The 21,125-nt window shown below is 33.0% G+C and overlaps 3 protein-coding genes across 9 annotated transcripts; all 3 read right to left on the reverse strand.

The window, feature by feature from the left end:
• Nucleotides 1-928: 928 nt before the first annotated feature.
• LOC114393907 (UDP-glycosyltransferase 74B1-like) lies at nucleotides 929-2,690 on the reverse strand. Its single transcript, XM_028355440.1, has 2 exons — nucleotides 1,773-2,690; nucleotides 929-1,210 (listed from the first exon to the last, which is right to left on the reverse strand). The coding sequence occupies exons 1-2, from the start codon at nucleotides 2,271-2,273 to the stop codon at nucleotides 929-931; spliced, it is 783 nt and encodes a 260-aa protein (XP_028211241.1). The 5' UTR covers nucleotides 2,274-2,690.
• Nucleotides 2,691-3,242: 552 nt separating this feature from the next.
• LOC114419701 (alpha-mannosidase-like) lies at nucleotides 3,243-11,434 on the reverse strand. Of its 2 annotated transcripts, XM_028385452.1 has the most exons (29): nucleotides 11,163-11,434; nucleotides 11,002-11,085; nucleotides 10,741-10,829; nucleotides 10,405-10,579; nucleotides 10,083-10,202; nucleotides 9,925-10,008; nucleotides 9,763-9,834; nucleotides 9,553-9,666; nucleotides 9,344-9,444; nucleotides 9,143-9,236; nucleotides 8,844-9,011; nucleotides 8,638-8,727; nucleotides 8,355-8,420; nucleotides 8,227-8,283; nucleotides 7,804-8,023; nucleotides 7,356-7,492; nucleotides 6,838-6,897; nucleotides 6,688-6,744; nucleotides 6,408-6,479; nucleotides 5,923-5,970; nucleotides 5,648-5,767; nucleotides 5,485-5,550; nucleotides 5,135-5,247; nucleotides 4,979-5,063; nucleotides 4,466-4,576; nucleotides 4,292-4,387; nucleotides 4,170-4,217; nucleotides 3,770-3,838; nucleotides 3,243-3,600 (listed from the first exon to the last, which is right to left on the reverse strand). In XM_028385452.1, exons 1-29 carry the CDS (start codon nucleotides 11,370-11,372, stop codon nucleotides 3,412-3,414), a joined length of 3,015 nt encoding a protein of 1,004 aa, XP_028241253.1. In that variant the 5' UTR covers nucleotides 11,373-11,434; the 3' UTR covers nucleotides 3,243-3,411. The 2 variants fall into 2 exon arrangements, with proteins under 2 accessions (XP_028241253.1, XP_028241262.1); XM_028385461.1 differs by lacking the exon at nucleotides 9,925-10,008 and having other exon boundaries at nucleotides 3,412-3,600.
• A 3,413-nt stretch (nucleotides 11,435-14,847) lies between these two features.
• On the reverse strand, nucleotides 14,848-20,512 carry LOC114419710 (26S proteasome non-ATPase regulatory subunit 4 homolog). Of its 6 annotated transcripts, none has more exons than XM_028385511.1 (10): nucleotides 19,785-19,890; nucleotides 18,917-18,985; nucleotides 18,684-18,729; nucleotides 17,844-17,958; nucleotides 17,550-17,759; nucleotides 17,115-17,427; nucleotides 16,736-16,859; nucleotides 16,065-16,168; nucleotides 15,865-15,933; nucleotides 14,848-15,201 (listed from the first exon to the last, which is right to left on the reverse strand). In XM_028385511.1, exons 2-10 carry the CDS (start codon nucleotides 18,920-18,922, stop codon nucleotides 15,151-15,153), a joined length of 1,038 nt encoding a protein of 345 aa, XP_028241312.1. In that variant the 5' UTR covers nucleotides 18,923-18,985; nucleotides 19,785-19,890; the 3' UTR covers nucleotides 14,848-15,150. The 6 variants fall into 6 exon arrangements, with proteins under 6 accessions (XP_028241312.1, XP_028241299.1, XP_028241292.1 ...); XM_028385474.1 differs by lacking the exons at nucleotides 18,684-18,729; nucleotides 18,917-18,985 and adding exons at nucleotides 20,169-20,282; nucleotides 20,399-20,512 and having other exon boundaries at nucleotides 14,866-15,201; XM_028385483.1 differs by lacking the exons at nucleotides 18,684-18,729; nucleotides 18,917-18,985 and adding exons at nucleotides 20,169-20,311; nucleotides 20,399-20,458 and having other exon boundaries at nucleotides 14,866-15,201.
• Nucleotides 20,513-21,125: the final 613 nt, after the last annotated feature.

Below are 21,125 nucleotides of genomic sequence, written 5' to 3' on the forward strand. Positions count from 1 at the left end.
TATACTTATACATAAACTAATTTTAACTAATAAAAAATTCTTTCATTTTTTCTTCTTATTTTCTTTATTGGTAAGTATTTCCAAAAAAGTTAAACAGAAAATCTTAATTGTATTTAATAAATAAAATAAAGAATATTATGATAAAAAATAGGCTACTGCTATCCATTTTATAAAATGGGTTACTGTAAGTTTTATTATTAGTTTTACTGTAAAGTTGTTATAAGTTAAACGGATGAGTAAGTTCGTAAGTTCGTTCATTATGCTCAGCCATATGTATGAACTGATACATTTTCAAATAAAAAACTTGTTAGAAATACATGATAAATTAGAAGAAAAAAAGGTATTATTGGCTGACAGGAATGAAACTAACAAAAGAAGGCACAAAATTACATAATTCTTCATATGTTGAAAAAGTGAACACAAATGAGCCCAGACTACATGCACCCACTACCAGAGAATAACGGATGATATGAGAATGAGTATACATTCAAAATCCATTCTTAATTGAATTCATCAAATTATTCAAAGTTTATATGACTATGCCTTCATTAGGATGTAAAAAAAAATTGGTTTAGATTCAACCTGTGACCAAATCTAAATTGAATTGATTTTTTTTCTCAACTAATTCAAGAAAAAGTTAGTATATTATTTTATAAAATCAATTTAATTAACTGAATTGTTTCTATAAGATAAGTCTGATTAACCGGATTGATTTTTATTTAAATATTTTTTATTTGAAAAATAGTTCAAAAAATAATTTAAAATTAGTTTGAAACCGGTTTGACTCTTATAATTAATTTAAAGTTGATTAAAAATTAATTCAGTTTAATCAATTCAATTTTAAATCAATTTTAAAATCAGTGTGAGTATCTAGATGTATAACTGAATTGCTTAAAACAGTTCAAAATTAATTTGATTTGATTTTTTTTTATTGAACTAATTTTTGCACATCCCTAATATTCATCAAATGATTCACAAAATGATTGATATGATTATCAGAGCTGCCTCCTTCATCAAATGCTTCTCTAGCCAACATTTTCCATTTATTAGCATCCCATCTAATCTCTTGGCTTCTTTCACCCTCCATTGCAACCTTCAAACTTGTGACAAACTCTTGCTTCCTCGCAATTCCTTTCTCATCCTCCTTTGGCCAGACTCCCACCTCCCATACTTGCTCCAAAAACACGGCATTAGACGATTGGTCAGTCCACTGGCAAACACACCACAGGAACACAAGGCTTTCAAGGGTGGAATTAAAGCCACAATGGGTCACAAAACAACAAGTGGCTTGGTGAGCCAGCAATTCATTAGTCTAATTTTTTTACTGTAATATTGTTAATTAAATTTATAATTAAGTAATTTCAAAATCTCACTCTATAATAATTTATTCAATCAATATCTTACGATATAATTAAAATCAATCAAATCTATAAGTTTTTAATTTCCAAAAACTACTTTTGATAATGAAAATAGCTATAACTATAAGTATTATTAATAATATTTTCCAAACATTGCCTGTATTTGAAAACAACAAATTTTTAATGTAGTTTAATTCACTGTTTTTTAAAGTTTTCTGCCATTGGAATTCAAACAAACAAAAATAAAAAAATTATTTCATATTTTAAAATTTGTTCAAATAAGTTATGAATAACAATAAATAAATTCATTTGATATATATACAAAATAATCAAGATTAATTTAATAGTATAACTATGTATGCAGAATCAAATAAAAATGCATATATTATATACATGAGTTAAATTTGTAGGTACCTCGGCTACTAATGCTTCAAAGGTGTTTACAAACACCCAATGAGCTTTGGGCAAGTCAGAGAATTGACTCAATTTCATTGCCATGTAAGCAGGATAGCTCTCTGGGAACCTCAAGAGAATTGGGAGTGCCCAGAAATCCAACGGAGGAAGGCCAGGAACACGCAGGGGCAGATCTTCCACGTTCACAGGGAGCTCAATCAAACCATACTGTATGAGTTGGGACAAGGTTCTTGAACCGTTTGTTCTGAACGAGCTGAGGAAGAGTTCAACTTTGTTATTGGTTTGGGCAATGCCGGCTTCGTTGAAGCCGTCGGAGATTGGTTCCACGCTGATGTTTGGTGCGGTAATGGAGTTGGCAGTGTAATGGGCGGTGGCAACTGTGGCCTTTATACCTTTTGAGGCTAACCTCTTTGCAAATTGAACAAGAGGGTTTATGTGCCCTTGTACTGGGTAATGCAGAACAACCACATGCACGTTGTTGCTTTGCCTCTGCTGAATCATCTCTTTTCTTCTTAATTTTGATGATGAGTAATGGCCTCCTGATAAAGAGTCTTATTTATAGGCCACACCGTAGCAAAGCATATTTGTGGTGGTTTATTTCATTCCTAGATTAGATTCACGGAATTGAAAACATATAGATATATATATAAATCCTTAGTATATCATATCATTAAAGACCAAAACAAACATGAATACAAGAAGGTCATGTTGCCAGTTAAAAATATTGCTATTAATGCTCCACATGTGTTTATCCGAGCTGGAGGAATTGCTTTTGTTGTTAGAAAAAAGAAAAACAGAGAGGGTTGAAGAAGGGTACGGCAAATGTTCAGTACGTAACCGCCATTGCCGGTCGAGTTTCTAAATTCAAAGGCACCTTTCTCCTCTTTAGCTTTTCCACTTTTATATTTGGGTTAATTTAGATTTTACTTCTTTAACTTTTTTATCCTTCAAAATATTTTTGAATTTTTAGTCATTCATTAACTTTTCATCATCATTTTTATTTTTTTTTAAACTTTTTACTTATTTTTAGTCTTTTATTTATTTTTTTTCTCAAAAATAATTCTAAATATAAAATAAACAAAAGACTAAAAATTAGTATAACAAAGATTAATTTTAAACAATAAAAATAAATAAAGGACTAAAAATATATTTTTTTAAAAAGAATTAAAATTGTTGACAGAAAATTAATGAAAGACTAAAAATTAAATAAGCAATTTTAAGAGACTAAAAATTGAAATTTAAAAAAGTTGAGACGCTAAGAACTTAATTAACTTTTATATTTTCTTTCCAACAGGAACCGTGGTGTTTGCAAGGGGGACGGAAATTAAAAGCTTAAGCAACAAGACACATGGTTTGAGCAATGGAACCGAATCACAAGGCATCTGCATGGGTTTACCATTTTCAAAAGCTTTATCTCATGTGTTCATTTCATCTATGGCTACAAGTCTACAACCGGCCATAGAGGAGTTGTTTTATTTGAATTATGCGTGTGTAATGTGATTGATATTAAGGGACACTTTGCATAATTAACTGTCTAACATGATTCTACAGTAAGATATGGAATATTGCAATTAAAAGAGACACATGCTAGATTACTTGATTTCTTATTACGAAATCTTCAAATGGGCTATTGTATTTTTTAGAATTTCAACAGGAAAGAACGTATTTCCATGGGACCAAGCTCAACTACGAGATTAATATGGCTGACAGGGCCACCCCTAACTGATTTAGACCCTTGTCCCTTGTCCCCTGCAACGTTCCATGTTTTCTTCTTCATTTTTTCCTTCTCTTGATTTGCTGATAAACTAACCTCAATCAATCCCCTTATCTGCATAATAAGCAACCAATCATCCATAACTATTCACACGGACAGTAAAACGTCAAACAATATGTAGATTATGCTTGTCTAAGGAAGTTTGAGCTTCAAATATAAAAACTTGATCAAAATGCAAATGTTTATTTATTTGTTTAGTATAGAAAGACAGAGCCTCATGCACCATTTTTGTGGCAAACATTTTCTTCAATTCAACTTTGGTCAAAGTTGAAAGCTGAGCATCTTCACCAGCCTAATCACATTGAAAACATGAAAGAAATTGATAAGTAGATTGCTTGCAGATGAAATGTAAAGATAAATGGGCACCTGTAGGTATAAATATGTACACCTAATTGACACGCTTCATTTCTCATTATTTTTTTTTTATCATATCATATCACTCATCATATCTACACGAATATATTTCTCTCTTCTATCTCTATACCTCTCTAGGTATATAGTAGCACATTGGTGTTCATGTAACATTTTCCTTCAAGAACAAATAGCCACAACAGCAGAGTAAATACAAAACAATATATGTACAGGATAATGATATTTGTTATTATAATATTATACATTTATACCTCATATAGATGTGCCAAACGGAGAAGCACCATTCCATTATCCAACACCTGCGAAACTACCAAAGTTAGACAGAAAGAAAGATAGGCTATGCTATAGCAAGTAGTGCTGCAATTAAGTCTACCTCAAGAGTTATCAGAGCAACATTGGGAGGTAAGTTGTAATTAGGATCAATGACAGTTCCTCTGGTCACATGAAAGGCCTTCCAGTTTCCTAAGTCCTGATCAATAGATATCTTAGAATATGTAATATGGATAAGACTAATCCATGAAGTAACTAAACTACAGTTAAGTAATACCTCATGTGCAAAAGCCAATAATAGTGGTGAATAAACTTCCTGACCAGTTGTACGGCGCCAGTGTGAACCAGCTCCAAGTTTGTGGATGCCCACATAATAATTTCCTCTTACCTGATACAAAGAACAAGATATTACAGAAAGAGGATAGGAATTCCATACACTATATATGTGGAGCATAGTAAGTTTGAATAAGGCTTCCCTAGATATAGTATTTTATCTAACATGCACTTAAAAGCAGAAGTTCTTGTAGTGGAAATTGAACTATACAGGATGTCAGATTCTGAAATTTCACAATTGATTTATATTTATATTCACTCTATTTTCTCATTCTGATCAGCACACAAACATATACATACGGAAAACTGTAGTTCATTTCTAGTTTTTCTGCGCCAGCCAGAGGAATGGAGTGTTTCAATTCATGTCTTTAGCCAAAAAACATAAAACAGAAATTTTCATTCAATCAATTATTTAATATATATGCTTGAACATAAACTAATTTGAGCGTGGTCATACTGTTAGTCCTTGACATCTATCATTTTGGCACACTAGTTCATCAAGACCTTCGTCTACTCCTCTGCCATCATCAAAGAGCATGCGCCTGGAGTAGTAAAAATCAGCAATTAGTAGTTTGTTTGCAATATAAAAATATCATGCAGTTTAAATTTGTACCTATGAAGCATAAGTTCCACCTGACCATCTTTGATACTGCCTCCTCCAGTGGCCCGATCAACTAAGACCGACAATTCAGATTTCTTATCCTTAACATAAATTCCAAGATTGAGCTGAATGGGAGAAAATAAGTTAGAAGTGTTTTAGATCAAGCAAAAATCATTTTCTTAATTCAACAACCGATAATTAACATGCATCCTCTCTCTCTCTAATTATAATGATTCGTTACCCAGTTTTGGATGGTAAAGAAAAGTATAAGTTAATTGCTCTTCTTTTCTTCAATTGGATATTGGTTATTAGAAGCAAAAAACCAAAATTCCCGAAGAAATTAATTGAGTAAAGAAGTTTACTGGATAATAGTTGCCTGCTACTGGTTCATGAACTTGAAGTGGCCAATCATCCCTATGATCTCGAACCTGCATAAGTTTTTTTTTATGAAATTTAATTTTGCATTTTTTTTAACCCATGGAGGACTTCAATATAAACTGAAGAAAAATCGTAGAAGAGACTTACCCGTTTCAAAAAATCTCTTCCATTAGAGTCAGTATAGAACTCTTTGTCTGTAACCATATTTGCTGTCATTTGGGTGATCACCTCTTTTCCAATTCCATCCTCTATAGGAATTGGACCAATCTTCAAAAAATAAATGTGTCAGAACCTCATTTGTTATACTTCTTTTCATAACTTCACAATCCATATTAGGCCAATTAACGGACACCGTATTTTATTTAGCAGCTACACCTCCAAAAAAAAAGTGGTCTTCCACAAGGCTAGACAATGTGACTTACAGTGTATTCAATCTCTGAATGCTCTTTGTCTTTATAGACCCTAGTAACCTAAAAATAAACAAACAATAAACCAATAAGTTACTCACGGATTAAACAAAACCATGAAGGTAATTCATGAGTACCCCATTATAAAGGGAAGGGTTTCAACTTTAACCCCCCTCCCCCCCGACCGGGCCACTACAATGTTCTTTACGTGCTTATCTTGAATTTCAAACTCCTTATTCTAATCTTTGTAGTGAAAAGTAAAGACTAGATGATCTAGCGAGATCCTAGAGAATGTTATATGCCTCACTGCTTTCTCCTCTGGTACACATCCAATTCATTTTCAATATTTAGTTGCTTGTTTGTATCACATTACCATTTACCATACCTCAAGAAATAAGTTTCACGTTTACCTCCTCTAAACACAGTCATGCAACACTCATGATATCGTGTCAGGAAATCCATAAATATATTGCAACTAAGAATATATAGGTTTTGCTTACCTGGTAAATCCAAGAACTAAACTCCTGATGAACCTCATCAACTAATGGTCCGCGGATTATCTTGAAGGGCACCTGTATTACATCAAATAAATCAAAATGCATCTATGGAGACACAATATAAAGGTATGAAGTAAGTTCCCCCTTTCAAGTTGTTTGGGACATGAGTTCATCCAGGTTGTATTTTATGTCCATGTCAAAGTTCATATTTCATACATATGAAACTACCATAAATAAAACATTGAAATATTGCTGAGTTAACCGATTAGAGGAAGAAACTTACTGATCTTGAAACAATATTTGGAGGGGTATGAGGCCGAAATATATATGCACCAGAATCCTGGAGAGATAACAAATCTGATATTGCAACATACTCTGTACTATATTTATTTGTTACTAGAATAAGTGTTGTGTAGAAAACAAAATCACATACCTGACCTTCACCTTGACTGGAACTATACCAGAGATAGCTTTGCTGAATTGGTACAGCTACCTGGAAAATATTTGAAAAGTCATGAAAATTCTTCACCACACCCTTCAAAATTATCTTGATATGAAACCAATATTCCTTTTGCCATGCGTAAGTAACTTTTGAAATATGTGGTTTCCTTTGTAAATTGCAATTGAACATGATTCAATGCATATGAGTTCAACAGAATATATGATGAACTCAACCCAACATGTATAATTCTAAGCTTACTTAGCTGTAACGTCTGCCTACAGAATATGAAAAATTGTTGTTTGATTATAGTGTTTCATTGATGCCTGAAAATTGGCTTTCCTGATGTGTTATTTTGGTTATGTCAAACAGAACTTGTGTAGCCCTCATCTATGATGCACGCTACTTCATAATTGGTGACCTATTCGTATCACATAATCATATTTATATATTCAATTAAAACTAACTGCAAACATATTATTCTGTGCCAATGAGCTTTCAAAAGTACTTACTCCAGTTTTGGAATTATGCATCCGTATGAGTTGTCCAGACTCTGAAGAAAATGACAGCTTTAAATTTCCCGGACCTACTTCAATGGTATCTTTGTTTTGACTGCTTTGGTATGAGAGAAATCCAATCCTGTTTTTGCCTAATTAAATTGAAACACAGGTAAAGCATATGAAAAATGCTGAAAACTAATTAATGAGATATGGGAATTGGTACCATGATAAAACTTGTGGCGTGTTTCTGTGAATATTTTCAAACTTGACTTTACATAATCTTGATATTAAAAAATTGAATTTAATTAAGTTTAAAGTAAATTAATTTTTGTTTAGAAACTTTGTAAAAAAAGAAAGAAAAGAAAATTTGTAAAATCAATTAGTTTATGGTAATCAAGTATGTGTGTTGAGTAGCATTTCTAACTGGGCTTAGAAAACGAAGGAGAAAAGGGTACATTACCTTTTTTTGCTGTTTTAGAAATGAAATACGTACTCCATCCAAGTGGAGGTACAGAAGCCTGAAATAGAAGCCAGTACTTTGGGGCTTGTTGGGGTGACACTCCCACATAAACTTTGACATAGAATTCTCTTAAATTTGCTGTAACATTATCCACTTCTATATATTGTGTTTCAATGTTATTTCCCAATGAATCTTTTACAACAAGATTTGCGTCATTAACCTAATGCAAACAGTCAATTCAATGAAAAAATAAAAATATCAAAGTGTATTATTGGAGCAAAGTGGAAAATATTGTAAAGTGAGTCATAATATGTAACAATTTATGCCACTTAAAGATGCTAAAATTAGAAGGAACTCCAATAAGTTATGACTTGGGATAGCATTTGACTTATTTTATGATGCCACAAGCAAATAGATACTCACTGGTATTCTAACAATGTCACTGCGATTCCATCCAAGTGGGTTATACACCACTAATACCTGGGAGCAATCATTAGCACGTGATATGTAAAAAATTATCAAAATTTTCTAAACAAAATATGGTAACATACCAAACTCTTCGCTTGTGGAATACCGTCTTCTGTTGGTGGGCAGTAACTGATATTGAGTAATTGACACTGTCAAAATCAAATAATAAAGGAAAAAATGAAAAAAAATAAAAATAGGAGGATTAAAATCCACAATCTACCAAGACATGGTTTACATAAGATGGGAAACAAAGGCCCTAAAGTTATGTCCGTGGCTCCAATAAGACCATAACCTAATTAAATGTTTAAAGCAATCAATTAAGAATAGAGATATACGGGAATATTAATTTTCTCTTACAAATAGTACCTGGGAAAATGCCGATGTAGGTGCTGAGCATTGAACCCCTAGTTTCTTGCTAGTAAGACAATACAAAGAAGAACTAACAACAGCTTCAGCCTACAAGAAATCATTCATTGCATTTAGAAAATTGTCCTTACATACAAATACCAATATATATATATATATATGGGAGACAAAAATACATTATCAAAAGTTAAATTTAAATCCCTGACCCTTGAGGCTCCAATAGCAAGTCGTTTTGCATAGTCATTAGTTGTGTGTTGCTTGGCAGTGCCAGAGACAGCATCATGATGCTGTGCAACGCCGAGAGCATCTCCAAGGTCTATAGTGTGGCCTACAGTGGATTTCTTTCCAGCAAAAAATTCAAGTTGTCGTGCTGCCTATATATAATATTACCATTTAAAGAAGGTTTCAGGTTTGTTGAAGAGAAGCAAACAAGATATATATTTAATCCACACAATTTCATTTTGATTAGAAAATCTGAGGAATGTGAAGCCAATGTTAATCATACCAAATAGTATCCACTAAGGATCCTAACATATCGCTTAAACGCTGGCCGACTAGTGAAATAGCCTGTCCAATAAGCATTTGGTCCATCCGCATACCTATGATAAAAGCCATCATTAATCATCAAAAATCAATCTTGTGCTTGTGCATAAAATCAGAGTATAAGCTACTTCAAATTAGCAAAACAAATTTAACATATCCATACGGGAAGTAATCATCAGTTTTCAGGGGCCATGGTTGATTTGCAGCATTTTTTGCATCGGTATAAATAGATGGAGTAGAATATAAAGCATTCACTCTGCCATCCTGACAAGATTAAAACGCACACAAAACATGTATTTATGGCCTAATCATGATATAAAACAATTTAAAAAAATGGATTGTTCTGTATGCATCATAAACACAGTCGCAAACCTTATTAACATAGTGAATTAGTTTATCCATTTGTTTGAACCAACTCTCTGCATTTTGGTACTGGAAATCATCGCCCATTGTCCACATAATATGGTTCGTCCTAGTCACATTTGCCTATCATAGATGCACACAATTTATATATATGCACATCTTGTTTTTCTAAGAAAACTGCACTGTTATAGCAAAAGATGTTGGAGTGAATGAGCTTACTTGTGTAATAGCAGCAGCAATGAAGTCCTTGACTCGCTGTTCAACATTGTAATCAAATAGAAGGGGATCATCCTGCAGTCGTTAATTGTTACATGAAATTAGCAATGTGCTTTAACCAAACAAATTTGCAATGTTCAGGTTTTAGCAGTAAAATGTAACAACCTGTACGGGAACAAAGTCATCATTGATTTCAAAATGAAAACCACTTGGGGGACTATAATGAACAGGAAAAGCATTGGCAAAAATCTGTAGAAGACACAAAAGGTAAATTAAAAAATTAAAATAATTTTGTTGATGACTAAAGATATCACAATCCTAACCTGGGCTGAAGAGCCAAATGTCTTGGAGCTTCGCCACACAACTTCAAGAGTCTTATCAACTTTGCGCTTAGCTCTGTCCTGATAATCAATCCTAGCGAAGTGCACAGAATCAAAACCAAGCTGCAGAGACAGTATGAAAGCATATTAGTCATTTGTTGTTGTCTGTTAACTACAATCATTATGATATCAAACGTGGGGTGTGTAATTCATAAAAAAGAAAAGAAAAAGCAAATTGACATGACATAGAAAAATGATATGATGTTGATTAGTGTCAAGATATATTGTTGGGGGAAATGAAGTGACAGAAAGTGAAGAGAGGAACCTCAGCACCAAGCAAGTAAGCCTGAACAGCAGAGTGTCCAAAGGGATCAATCTGCCACCCTGCACGAGGGACCTTGTTGAATTGGTTTTTGATGAAGCGGTGACCAAGAGTCGTTTGATCAATCATGTCTATGTAGTGAGTCGTGGCTTCGTCATGCATGCACCAACCACCATTTCTGCACCACACAAACACATCACACTCACATCCTTAACTTTATAATACTACATTTAGTTGAATGACTAAGATGCATAATTCTCATAATTAAAACTTCTCAACTGATACAACTTTATAGATAGATAGATATCACAATTCATAGGTAACTAACAATCAACGTACATAAATTCTAGCTGGCCAGCATCCACAAGCTTTCTCACTTGCACCTGTGTCTGTGGAGTTTGTTCCACCCACCATCTATGGAAAAAAGCCTGCCATAGATTGTGATAATTCAATCAAATAAGATATATATATGGGTTTCATATAGAATTATTCATTTTAACATCATTCGAACATGGTTATGTTAGTAAGTAGTAGTAACTAAAACTTCACAAACTGAATGAATTGAAAGTTGTAAACACTTTAAGCTCCTATATTTTATACCATCTCAGCGAACACAAACTTTCTGTTTTGGTTAAGCTGAAGGGACACTACCACCGAGTCCAGCACATTCTCCACACATGCACCCTACAAAACAATTAACCATGAAACACACACACATATGCTGCACCAAAAAAAAAGTGCACAAATCATATGACTCTAACTTGAATACTATTGTTGGACCCAACATAGTATTGGTCAACGGTTTTGAGCCAACCAACATCGTCATGGGAATGAGCAATGAGATGAACATTCAATTTGCCTGGCACAACACTAGCTCCAGTATTGTACTTGACACAAACTACTGTCCCACATAAATAAAACAGGAGAAAAGCAGAGAAACAATGTGAAACTATAGTCACTTTCTTTGCCATTATTCACCCCCAAATGAACCTGGTTTTATGTTTAGTAGTGCAGGCCGGAGAAGGTTTAAATTGAAGCGCACGAAACTTCACTCTTTAAAGGAACAATAATAGAATTTTTTTTATTAAAAATTAAGTAGAGGTGTGCATTGAAATCCCTGTTTAGGTACATTAATTTGTTTCTTATATAGACTTAAAGGTAATTAAATTCCATCTCTAACACTTTTACTTAAGCTAAAATAATCTTGTGATAAACGTAATTAGTGGTGATATGTTAATATTTTTAAAAATTATATATATATAAAAAATATTTTGAGTAGATATTTTATGAAAAGAAATATCTTATATAAAATTTAAAGGATTAAATTTTGATCATTCATGTTTGATTATATTGTCCACATTTAATTCACTCACTCTCATGTAAAATATCTTTATCTCATATGATATGTAATCATATATATTATCATTAATTTCTTAATTCTTATCTTTATGACACCAATAAATATTTCACCTTAAAATTATATTTTTTGTCTCACCTTTTATTTTAAATAATGAAGATTCATTAAAGAAAAGATGTTATGACTCATAATCTTAAATGCTCTTAAAGAAACCTACTAGTATTAATTATTAAAGAAAAAATGGATATTAAATGAAGCTTGACTATGTTTGGTTATAAATTAATAAAATTTGGTCCTTTATGTAACACTACTTTCGTTTTATAAATTAAAAAAACAAACACCAGTTTATCAAAACTAATAAAAAAAAGTAGTTAAAGTTAGTTTATTTTAATAATATTATAAATTTAATTTTATTTTAGAAATATTTATAAAATTGAATGATTTAAGTGGTAAGTGTATTTAATGACACTACTTACATTTCAAGAGATACTTTTTTCAACCAGTAAATATGAATTATATTGTCAATAGTTTAATAAATTCAATCACTTTCATTAAAAATGAGTGATTATCTCATTAAAAGGCTTCACAATAAATTAATAATATAAAAATATTAACAATCAATGCATTTGAAAGTAGTCATATATTTTTTATATTTAGAAAAAAAATATTTTCATTTATTTTTTGTACGTAGGAATAGAGATAGTATTTGTTGATTTTGTTCAATGAATTTATTAAATTTAGTATTTTTTTTTCTTTAAGAAAAAGGTCCGTATGCTGAAGTATCTAGATCATCTCAAGATATGAGTGCAGAGTGATTCTTTTCCAATAAAAAAAAAAAACAGTAATAAAGGCTTGAGCACTTATTGTATCATAGCACATCCCATTTATAGATTAAAGTTTTTGTGACAGATTATATGGATCGATGTTTCTCAATTTATGTCAAATTATACTTAATACTCATTCTAAACTTTAGACTTTACTCATTTAATAAAAATATTTAACTTAATAGGTTAAACTATCCTAAATTCCGTAATATCTGATTTTGATTCTTATGTATTCAAAAAATCCTCATTTAAAAAATGGTCAATGCTATAAATTGAAAGAAGACAATATTAGCAGAGGATTACATGATACAATGTTCTCAAAAGAGTAGGTTTAATGATGTAGATCAAACACAATTTAATCAAAATTTAGGAGGGTTTATTTCATTTGGTTAAGTTTTTCTTTTCTTTTGAGAGGCTAAGTTATTAAATATCCTGAATTTTTATTTCCATCGGAAAACCAACCAACATTACTTGAGGTAAGATAGATCTCAAGTTCAAATTTTATATATTAAAAAAAGACCAATTAAGACGAATAACCCCACTGTACAGAAAAATTTTCCAATATAGATTTCATCAACAAAAGTCGATAAATACTTTTCATCATTTCTTTTTAACAAGCCAAAATTATTTTACATGCTATTAGTTGAACTCATATTGATCCCTTGTAGTTGTCGACCCCCCTTCCTACTACGGCATCCTACTTTTTGTTTGTTCTGATTGTTATCATGGGTGGATTAGGTTAAACTACATTTAAATTTATTAAGGGGCATGAATGTCAAACCCAGAATGGAGGATCTATGAATCATAGTTGTACTTGAATTTAGTGGGATTGGGGGATCGTCACCCTGCAACTGCAATGACATTGTTTATAGCCATTATACATGTGAAAGAAGGTAATTATCTCATCTCTTCATGGAGGATATTCCGCTTTTATTTCTATAAGAGGTGTGCTGCTCTTTGATTGGCTTGGACTTTATTGCCAAGTTTAAACTTCAAAGACGGGAATGATGAAAACCTCATTCCTAGAACTGGATAGGAACATCTCTATTATTTATTGGCTGCACTTGGGTGCATTATTTTTCAGTGCCATATCAATTAACACACTGAAGTGCGTTATTTTTTAAGAGCCGTATCATTTTTTTGTCTTTTTTTTATTTATTTAAAGTTTAGATGAATAGACTATGAGAAAATACCAAATCAGGATAGGTGTCAAAGCTCAATAAACACTAACAAATTACTCACAATCTTGTGAATTATGCATATGTTCCTTCGCAATTGGATCAATCTTTGTTGGCTCTTTTTTTTTTTTCTTTCACCGATATTTTTGTAGGTATAATTATAGCGATTCCCCTGCTTTTAAAAAAAAATAGTGCTTCTAAAATTCAAATTCAATCTGGCAACATTATAGAAAATGGGGAAAATAATTTCAAATTATAATCATCTTTCATTATAATCAACAACAGCTAAGTGACAATAGATTGTTTATATGTTTCACTTAGTTGCACTATTCTTTGGTCACAAGTTGAATCATTTAACACTATCAAATGGCTCGCCTAGGTTAAACACTGTCCAACAAACCTAGGTCTACTTAACGAAATGTCAAATGGAGTTTCAAATCAGCTTAACTTTGAAAACTTATTTTATATGTATAAGATTTAAAATTCTTAATTATAAAGACTAATTAATAAGTAAATAAGATCCTGAGTTCAATTTTTAACAGAAATAATTATTTATCAAATTTTATTTATCTCTCAACCGAATTCTGAATAAATCAGGATTTATTCTTTTCCCTAATGAATCGGAGGGTTAAAAAAACATCATTTAATAAAAATTCGGACAAAATATGATTATAAAGCTTATTTAAACTGTTAAACTTTTAATCAATCATTTAATAAAAATAAGGACAAGCTGTTAAACTTTTAATCAGTCATTTAATAAAAATAAGGACAAAGATGTTTATTTATAAGGCTTATTTAAACTACCCAACTAACTTATTTAATTTAAAGGGTGTTTTATGCTTAAGGTCCTACGCAGTTGATATTAATTTATGAAAACTCAAATTCATTAAGGAAAAAAATTCCCCACAAGAATAAAAACATCGAAATAATGTTATAACTTTTTTCTGGACTTCATATTTAAAAAATGAAAAAGAAATAACTTAGTTTTAACCAAAAGTTTTTCATAAAAAAAACTGATTTTTTTTAGAAAATAACCTAAGCATTCATCTATGTTAATAAAATAAAATAAAAGGTAACAAATTACGGATTAGCACAAATATGGAGATGAGATTGAAATACATTTTAATAGTTGGAACTTTCTTCGGTATTAAAACACAGTCCTTTAAAAGCCCTCGTCACATGATAAGCACCAACCAAGAACAAGGCATGATAATCAAGAACATTTTAAGTTAAAAATCATCCAATATTCAATCGAGAGACATGCATTGGTTCCAATTAAAGTGCAGAGAGACACATTGAAACATGCGTAAATAGTTCCCCCGATTAGTAACAGCCGCGAAGAATGCTACCAAGAAAATAAAACCATACAGGGCAAAGTGGTTCTCAAAGATTACTTCTTCTCCTCCTCGTTTGATGGCTTGTCGTCATTCTTCTGTTGAGGCTGGATAAACAATACAATCAGAAAATTGATAGCATTACAGGAAATGGAGCAAAATACCACTTACCCCCACCCCCAAAAGGAAAAGAAAAAAAAAATGAAGTTTAAGATAGGGCACTAGGCATAAAAGATCTTAAGCTTGGTAGCAAATTAGTCTTTGTATAAAAATCTCGTGATCCATTAATATACATATATATAGAGGAGGGATCTGTTTCTCTTGGAGTAAGTAGATCCCTTCTCATATATATATAGTATTACAGTAATGGTTTGCTACACAACTTCAAGACACAATATTAACCCAGAAAATACATTCAAAAAATAAAAATAAAAAAGAAGCAAACAATCACAAATGAAGTAATCAAGGTTGTGCGGTCTGATTATGTTTTCATATTAAGAAAACCAAAGCCAACTACTGTCCTTAAGGCATTCAATGGCAGACATCATAAACACTTCACAAAGGATTTCCAATATTACTATATTAGAAAGACAATACCAAGCAAATTCAACAATTGCTGAATAAAGTGGAAAAAACAATCAAAGGAGGGGAGAAAGGGGAAAGGTGTTCAAGGTTAACGTAGGCCAAAGACTCCAACAATGGCTTGTGCTGCAATTTTGAAAAAAATTCCTTTCAAATCCCAATATACGCTTTTCCATAGAAAGACTAACCTCAGACTGATTTTGCATGGAAGCCAGCAAATCCTTGACAGAAGGGTCATTTGGGTCAACCCCAGGAAGCTGCAAAAACCCACCAATTATCACTTAGTGCATAAAATACAGCAGATCAATCTACTATGTTAAAAGAACAAAACAAATAATCATGGGGAATGTTTAACATAACAAATAATCATGGGATTTATTAGACATACCGATGCAAGGATAGAAGATACAAAGGATTGATCGGCCAACAATTTGCTCATGTCTGACTGGCTGCCTTGATCCTTTGTACTATCTGCTATTGACAATTGGAGTGCTGCAAGCGATAAATGACCAAACCAACAAAAGATTATAACCACCAATGAAGCTTTACTGTGACTTAGAAATTCTAAAATGTAAATTAATTTAACCCCATGTACAGGTCATAGTAAGCATACCAAAATCCTCAAAACAAGTAGGAGTTAAGTAAGTAAATATGTAAATGCAGACAAAACAAACACATTGAAATCCTTCTTTTCACCAAAAAGGAATAAGAACTATCTACTTCACTGAAGTGGAAACACATGAAGAAATCATCTTAAATCATCAAGATATAAAAACAAGGCATTTGTCATACAAAAGACTGGATTAAAAAAGAAGACTTGCAATTTGCAAAAACATGTGTCCATGCTTAATGTAAGAAATATGACGCATAAAGAGCAGGATACTTAGAAAAGGGGTCTGTGATTCCATGTTGGACACATATCAGACACCACGCTTCAATGCCTCATGGGAGTTGGGACACTTAAATTGTACTGTAATGCAGTGTCCATTGCCTACATCATGACCCATGTCAATATCTCTGTTTCTTAGATGAGGATTGAATTAATAACATAAAACTCACCCAGAGCCAAGTCAGGATCACTTGCAGATGCTTCTGACATATCTGTATCTTTTACATCATGGCTAATGGCAGGATCATCCATAGACATTGCAAGCGCCTGCTGTAGTAAGGCATTCTCATCATCCTGTTTCCATTTGAAGGTCAATACAAACAACAAAAATAGTATGTCAATTCTCATCTTCCTTGTGAAGTTTCAAGCTTCCTTGTTAAGTTTCAAGCCTAGGCATCTAATATGCCTTTACAATTTAATTAGCCAGAATTACTATAAATTCTGAAAGCAGCCCAACCAACCATTATATGCACATAGATTATTATATTCCAGTTGATCAAGGAGAAAAACAAGCAATAACATGTAGATAAATGCAACAAAAACACCAACCATCAAATCACTTGTCTTATTCTCAGCTTCAGACATTGCTGCACTGGCACGCTCAGTCATTGTTGCATCTTGTGCGCTGGCTTGCTGCTCACCTCCCTTCTCTTGTTTTGCAGCATCCTCTGCAGCCTTTTTTGCAGCTGCTTCCTGCCTGGCTCGCTCCTCTTCCATTGAAACTCTTAGAGCAAGAGCCAATTCTGGATCCAAGTTTGGATCCACGCCAAACTCAAATCCTGATACACCACCAGCTGCAGCGGCAGCAGCAGCAGCTGCAAAACCACTTCCACCTTCCCCATCACCAGTGAAAATAGGTGTACTGCCAGAAAGCAACATTGTATGAATATCAAAATTAGATCAAAAAAGTTACATTGAACTTATCTTAAGAGAGAAACAAGGGACAAAAAAGAAAAAACACACGATGAAATTGAGCCCACGAACCTTATAAGTACATCAGAAAGGGCATTAGGACCAGATGGAACATGAACAATGTGGCTGGTATCATTATTGTTAACAGCTGCGAGGAGTGCTTCCAGCTTCTCTGTCTTCCCCTCATCTTCTTCACCAAAATTAACAATATCAAGTGCAACACTATTCTTTTTCAACTTTCTTCCTATCATCTCCAACATCTTCTTTTCATGCTTGACAGGGCTGAAAAACATTAATTTAGATAATTAAGACAAAATAACTACAAATAATATAATTTCAATATGGACAAAATATAGCTAAGCATACCTTCCAGCAAAGACAATAATCCTCTGCTGTTGTTTTTTATTTTGCCGATGCTTAAGAGCCAGTTGTGCAACCTGAATGCCAGCAGCTAGGTTCATCTCACCACCTATATCTAGCCCTAAATTAGGGGAAAAAATAAAAACAAAATGAACTCATTTTTCAAAAGAAAAAAAAAAACACTATGACACAATATGGTAGAAGAATATGCAGCAAACATGTTCGATTCTTGTTTATCGTTTCAGAAAAGAGTTTAGATAATGTTCAACCTCACCAATATACATGCCCTATAGAAGGCAAGCTTACATAGCTACTATTAACATCCAAAAAGAAAAGAGGCTCAACAAAATTTCCTTTATGAATTTGATAGGGCACACCATCCTATTAAGAAGGTTTCTGAGAGAGAAAAGAAAAAAGAGTGTGGGGAATAAAGCCACCTTAGTTACAAGAGTAACAAAGTTAATTATAGGTAGTTAAAAGTGGGAATCAATTCTATAAATAGTATAAAAGGGAAAGTTAATTGTCAGACGGGTATTGAGAAATTGGAAATAGGTGGGAAGGAGGATTCTAGTCACTCAAAGTGCCAGAACCAATTCTTTCTCTGTAATTATTACATTCTTGAGAATAACAGTCTTCACTTTCTTGCTCATTCCATTTTGTTCTTCACTTTTCTGCATCTCTGAACCAGTTCCTAATTGAATTCCAGCATAATTTGTTAATCCTATCTCCCTATGGTGTCAAACTTGCGAGTTAACTTGTAAAATCATATAAGTTTACGATTCTAGATAGGAAAATTGCTTGTGAACTTGCTTCTGTGTAAACTCAAATAAACTTGTATAAACTCACAAGTTAGAGAGGAATTGAATAACTCTACACCAGAGTGATGCTCTACCTTCAAAAAAGACCAAAATGAAAGTGCTTTATCACCTTTCAAAAACCCAAAACATGGCATCATGAAATTTGAATGTACAACCTTCAACCTCGGCCTTGCAAACTTGACTCTACAGTCTACAACTGCATCCAACATCATAGCCAGAACCTACTTGCAACAAAATTCTGAATGAACCAAAGATACAAACCTGCATCCACTCTCAACTCAACTGCCACAAAGTGATTAACTCAGCTCAGATGAATGCATTGTTGCAAGCCTGCAACAAAACCAACAAGAAGACTAGATGAACCCTGCTCCAACGAGGTGAACAGGCCCAACTCTCGCTGAGGAGAAAGACCCATCTCATGCAAGGTTAACCCAATTGCAATCCTACCAGCAGAAACCACTCCCCGCTAACTTTGTTGCATAGGTATTATTAATATAGTACTAAATCTTTTTTGGATATTATGATGGGTATTTTAACTATTAAATTTTGTATTAGGTAAACTCTTAACAAGTTATCGAGTCAAGTTTAGGGAAGCTCTATGAGTTTGCATAGACTCTCAATTTGACAACCTTGTTATCTCCTTCTATATCTTCTCGAAGGACTTAACAAAAAATACAAATTAAAAAAAAAAAAAAACACGTCTATCACTCATCTTAATTATTTAGAGAAACAAATACAGGTTGTTGACAACAATTGTCTCATTAGTATATTTGCCAATGTCTTAGCGAACACAATATACAATAATTAAAAAAAAAAAAAAACACGTCTATCACTCATCTTAATTATTTAGAGAAACAAATTATTAAATTATTTTAAGAATTTCATGATATTTAATTTAGTTATTGGTCTTATTTTTAACCTTAGTCCTAGGGGCACATGCTAACTAAACACTAATTTTGAATAATAAAACTCCAATACAAAATAAGCCATTTCATAACGCGGTTAGATTCAATTATAACTCATACCAAATAATGCTTTTTCCAACATAGCACAGTCCAAATAATAAATCTAGAACATCTACACATAAAAACAAAGGTAACACATTCAAAAAAATATGTAAAATACTGACCATGCATGCAGGCTAAGATCTTGCCCAGATCACTGGTAGGGGTGACCAAAACACGAACGCCTTTCCCTGCCATTGTGAGAACTCCCACTGTATTTTCTGGATTCGACTGTATGCATTATTAAAATCAAAACAATTCATCAGCACAAGAGAACCCTACACAATTATCTGAAACCCAAATTTAAAAACCTAATCTGAAACACAACATCAACAATAAAACGCTTAGTTCATCCAAGCACAAGCCAGCTATAACATTCCGATTTCCAAGTCTTCTCTAATTCTATCTAATTTTCCAAAACTAAACATATTAATGAAATGATAACAAATATAAAATAGAGAGGGGGGAAATGTAAAAGCAGAATATTGCACGGTTTGGCTAAACCTAACCTGCGTTTTAGCACCGCAAATGAGATTCACAGCGTCTGCTTGAGCTTGAAATCGAGAAGGAGAGTAATCACCGTTACGCATCCATTCAGAATTGTCGATACAGATCATCGTCGCCTGTTGAAGAAATCAATACGATGAAACAACTGCTACCGCAACATCAAGAAAAAACCCTAAAAATTGGTAATGATAAGCTTGTTCAAATCAACGCACGAGGGGAAATCGGGGATTACCTCGAGCACCATTGTTGAAGATTCAGAAGCGAAAGAGTGAAAGAAGTTTGTTCTGTAACCGAGTGCTTAATTCTCTTAAACGAAACCAATAATCTGGTGCAGCGCAACACAGAGGGGGACGGAATTTATTGGGCCTACCAAGCGGGCCTGTTCTGAATTTATTAAGCTGGATTTTCTTCCTGCACCTTTCACATTTTTTCTACACCCAACATATTTTTGAAAATTCCAACCTTACCCCTTTTTACTTCTTCTTCTTTCCTTCCTTCTTTGTTTTCTTCTTACACCACTTAGTTTGTTTTTTTTGTAGGATGAGCTCCTCCTTCCGTGTTGTGGTTGGTTTTGTCAAGGTGCATTATCGAGGTGGTTCATTCGCAGTTCGCAATGAGTTCGCAATGAGTTCGTGATTGTTGTCGTGATGGGTGTTGTGGTGCAATGGCGGAGGAGGTTATTTTTTTACATCTGCAACTGTGATCTGTGCCATAAAGATTGGTAATCCGTAAGAAACATATAAATTTGCAATCCATAAGAAACATACGGATTTGCAATTCGTATGGTTCATACGGATTGACAATCTGTATGAACCTTATGGATTGTCAATTTGTATGATCATACGGAGAATGCAATAAAAAAACAAACACATACAAGGTACTCATGGCGAGGAGGCGGGATGGGATAGAAGATGAATGCAAGAAGAATAACGAAGGGGAGGGGACAGACTCGCGAGGCA

The sequence above is a fragment of the Glycine soja genome, chromosome 1 (genome assembly GCF_004193775.1).
Source record: "Glycine soja cultivar W05 chromosome 1, ASM419377v2, whole genome shotgun sequence".
Classification (NCBI taxonomy): Eukaryota; Viridiplantae; Streptophyta; class Magnoliopsida; order Fabales; family Fabaceae; genus Glycine; species Glycine soja.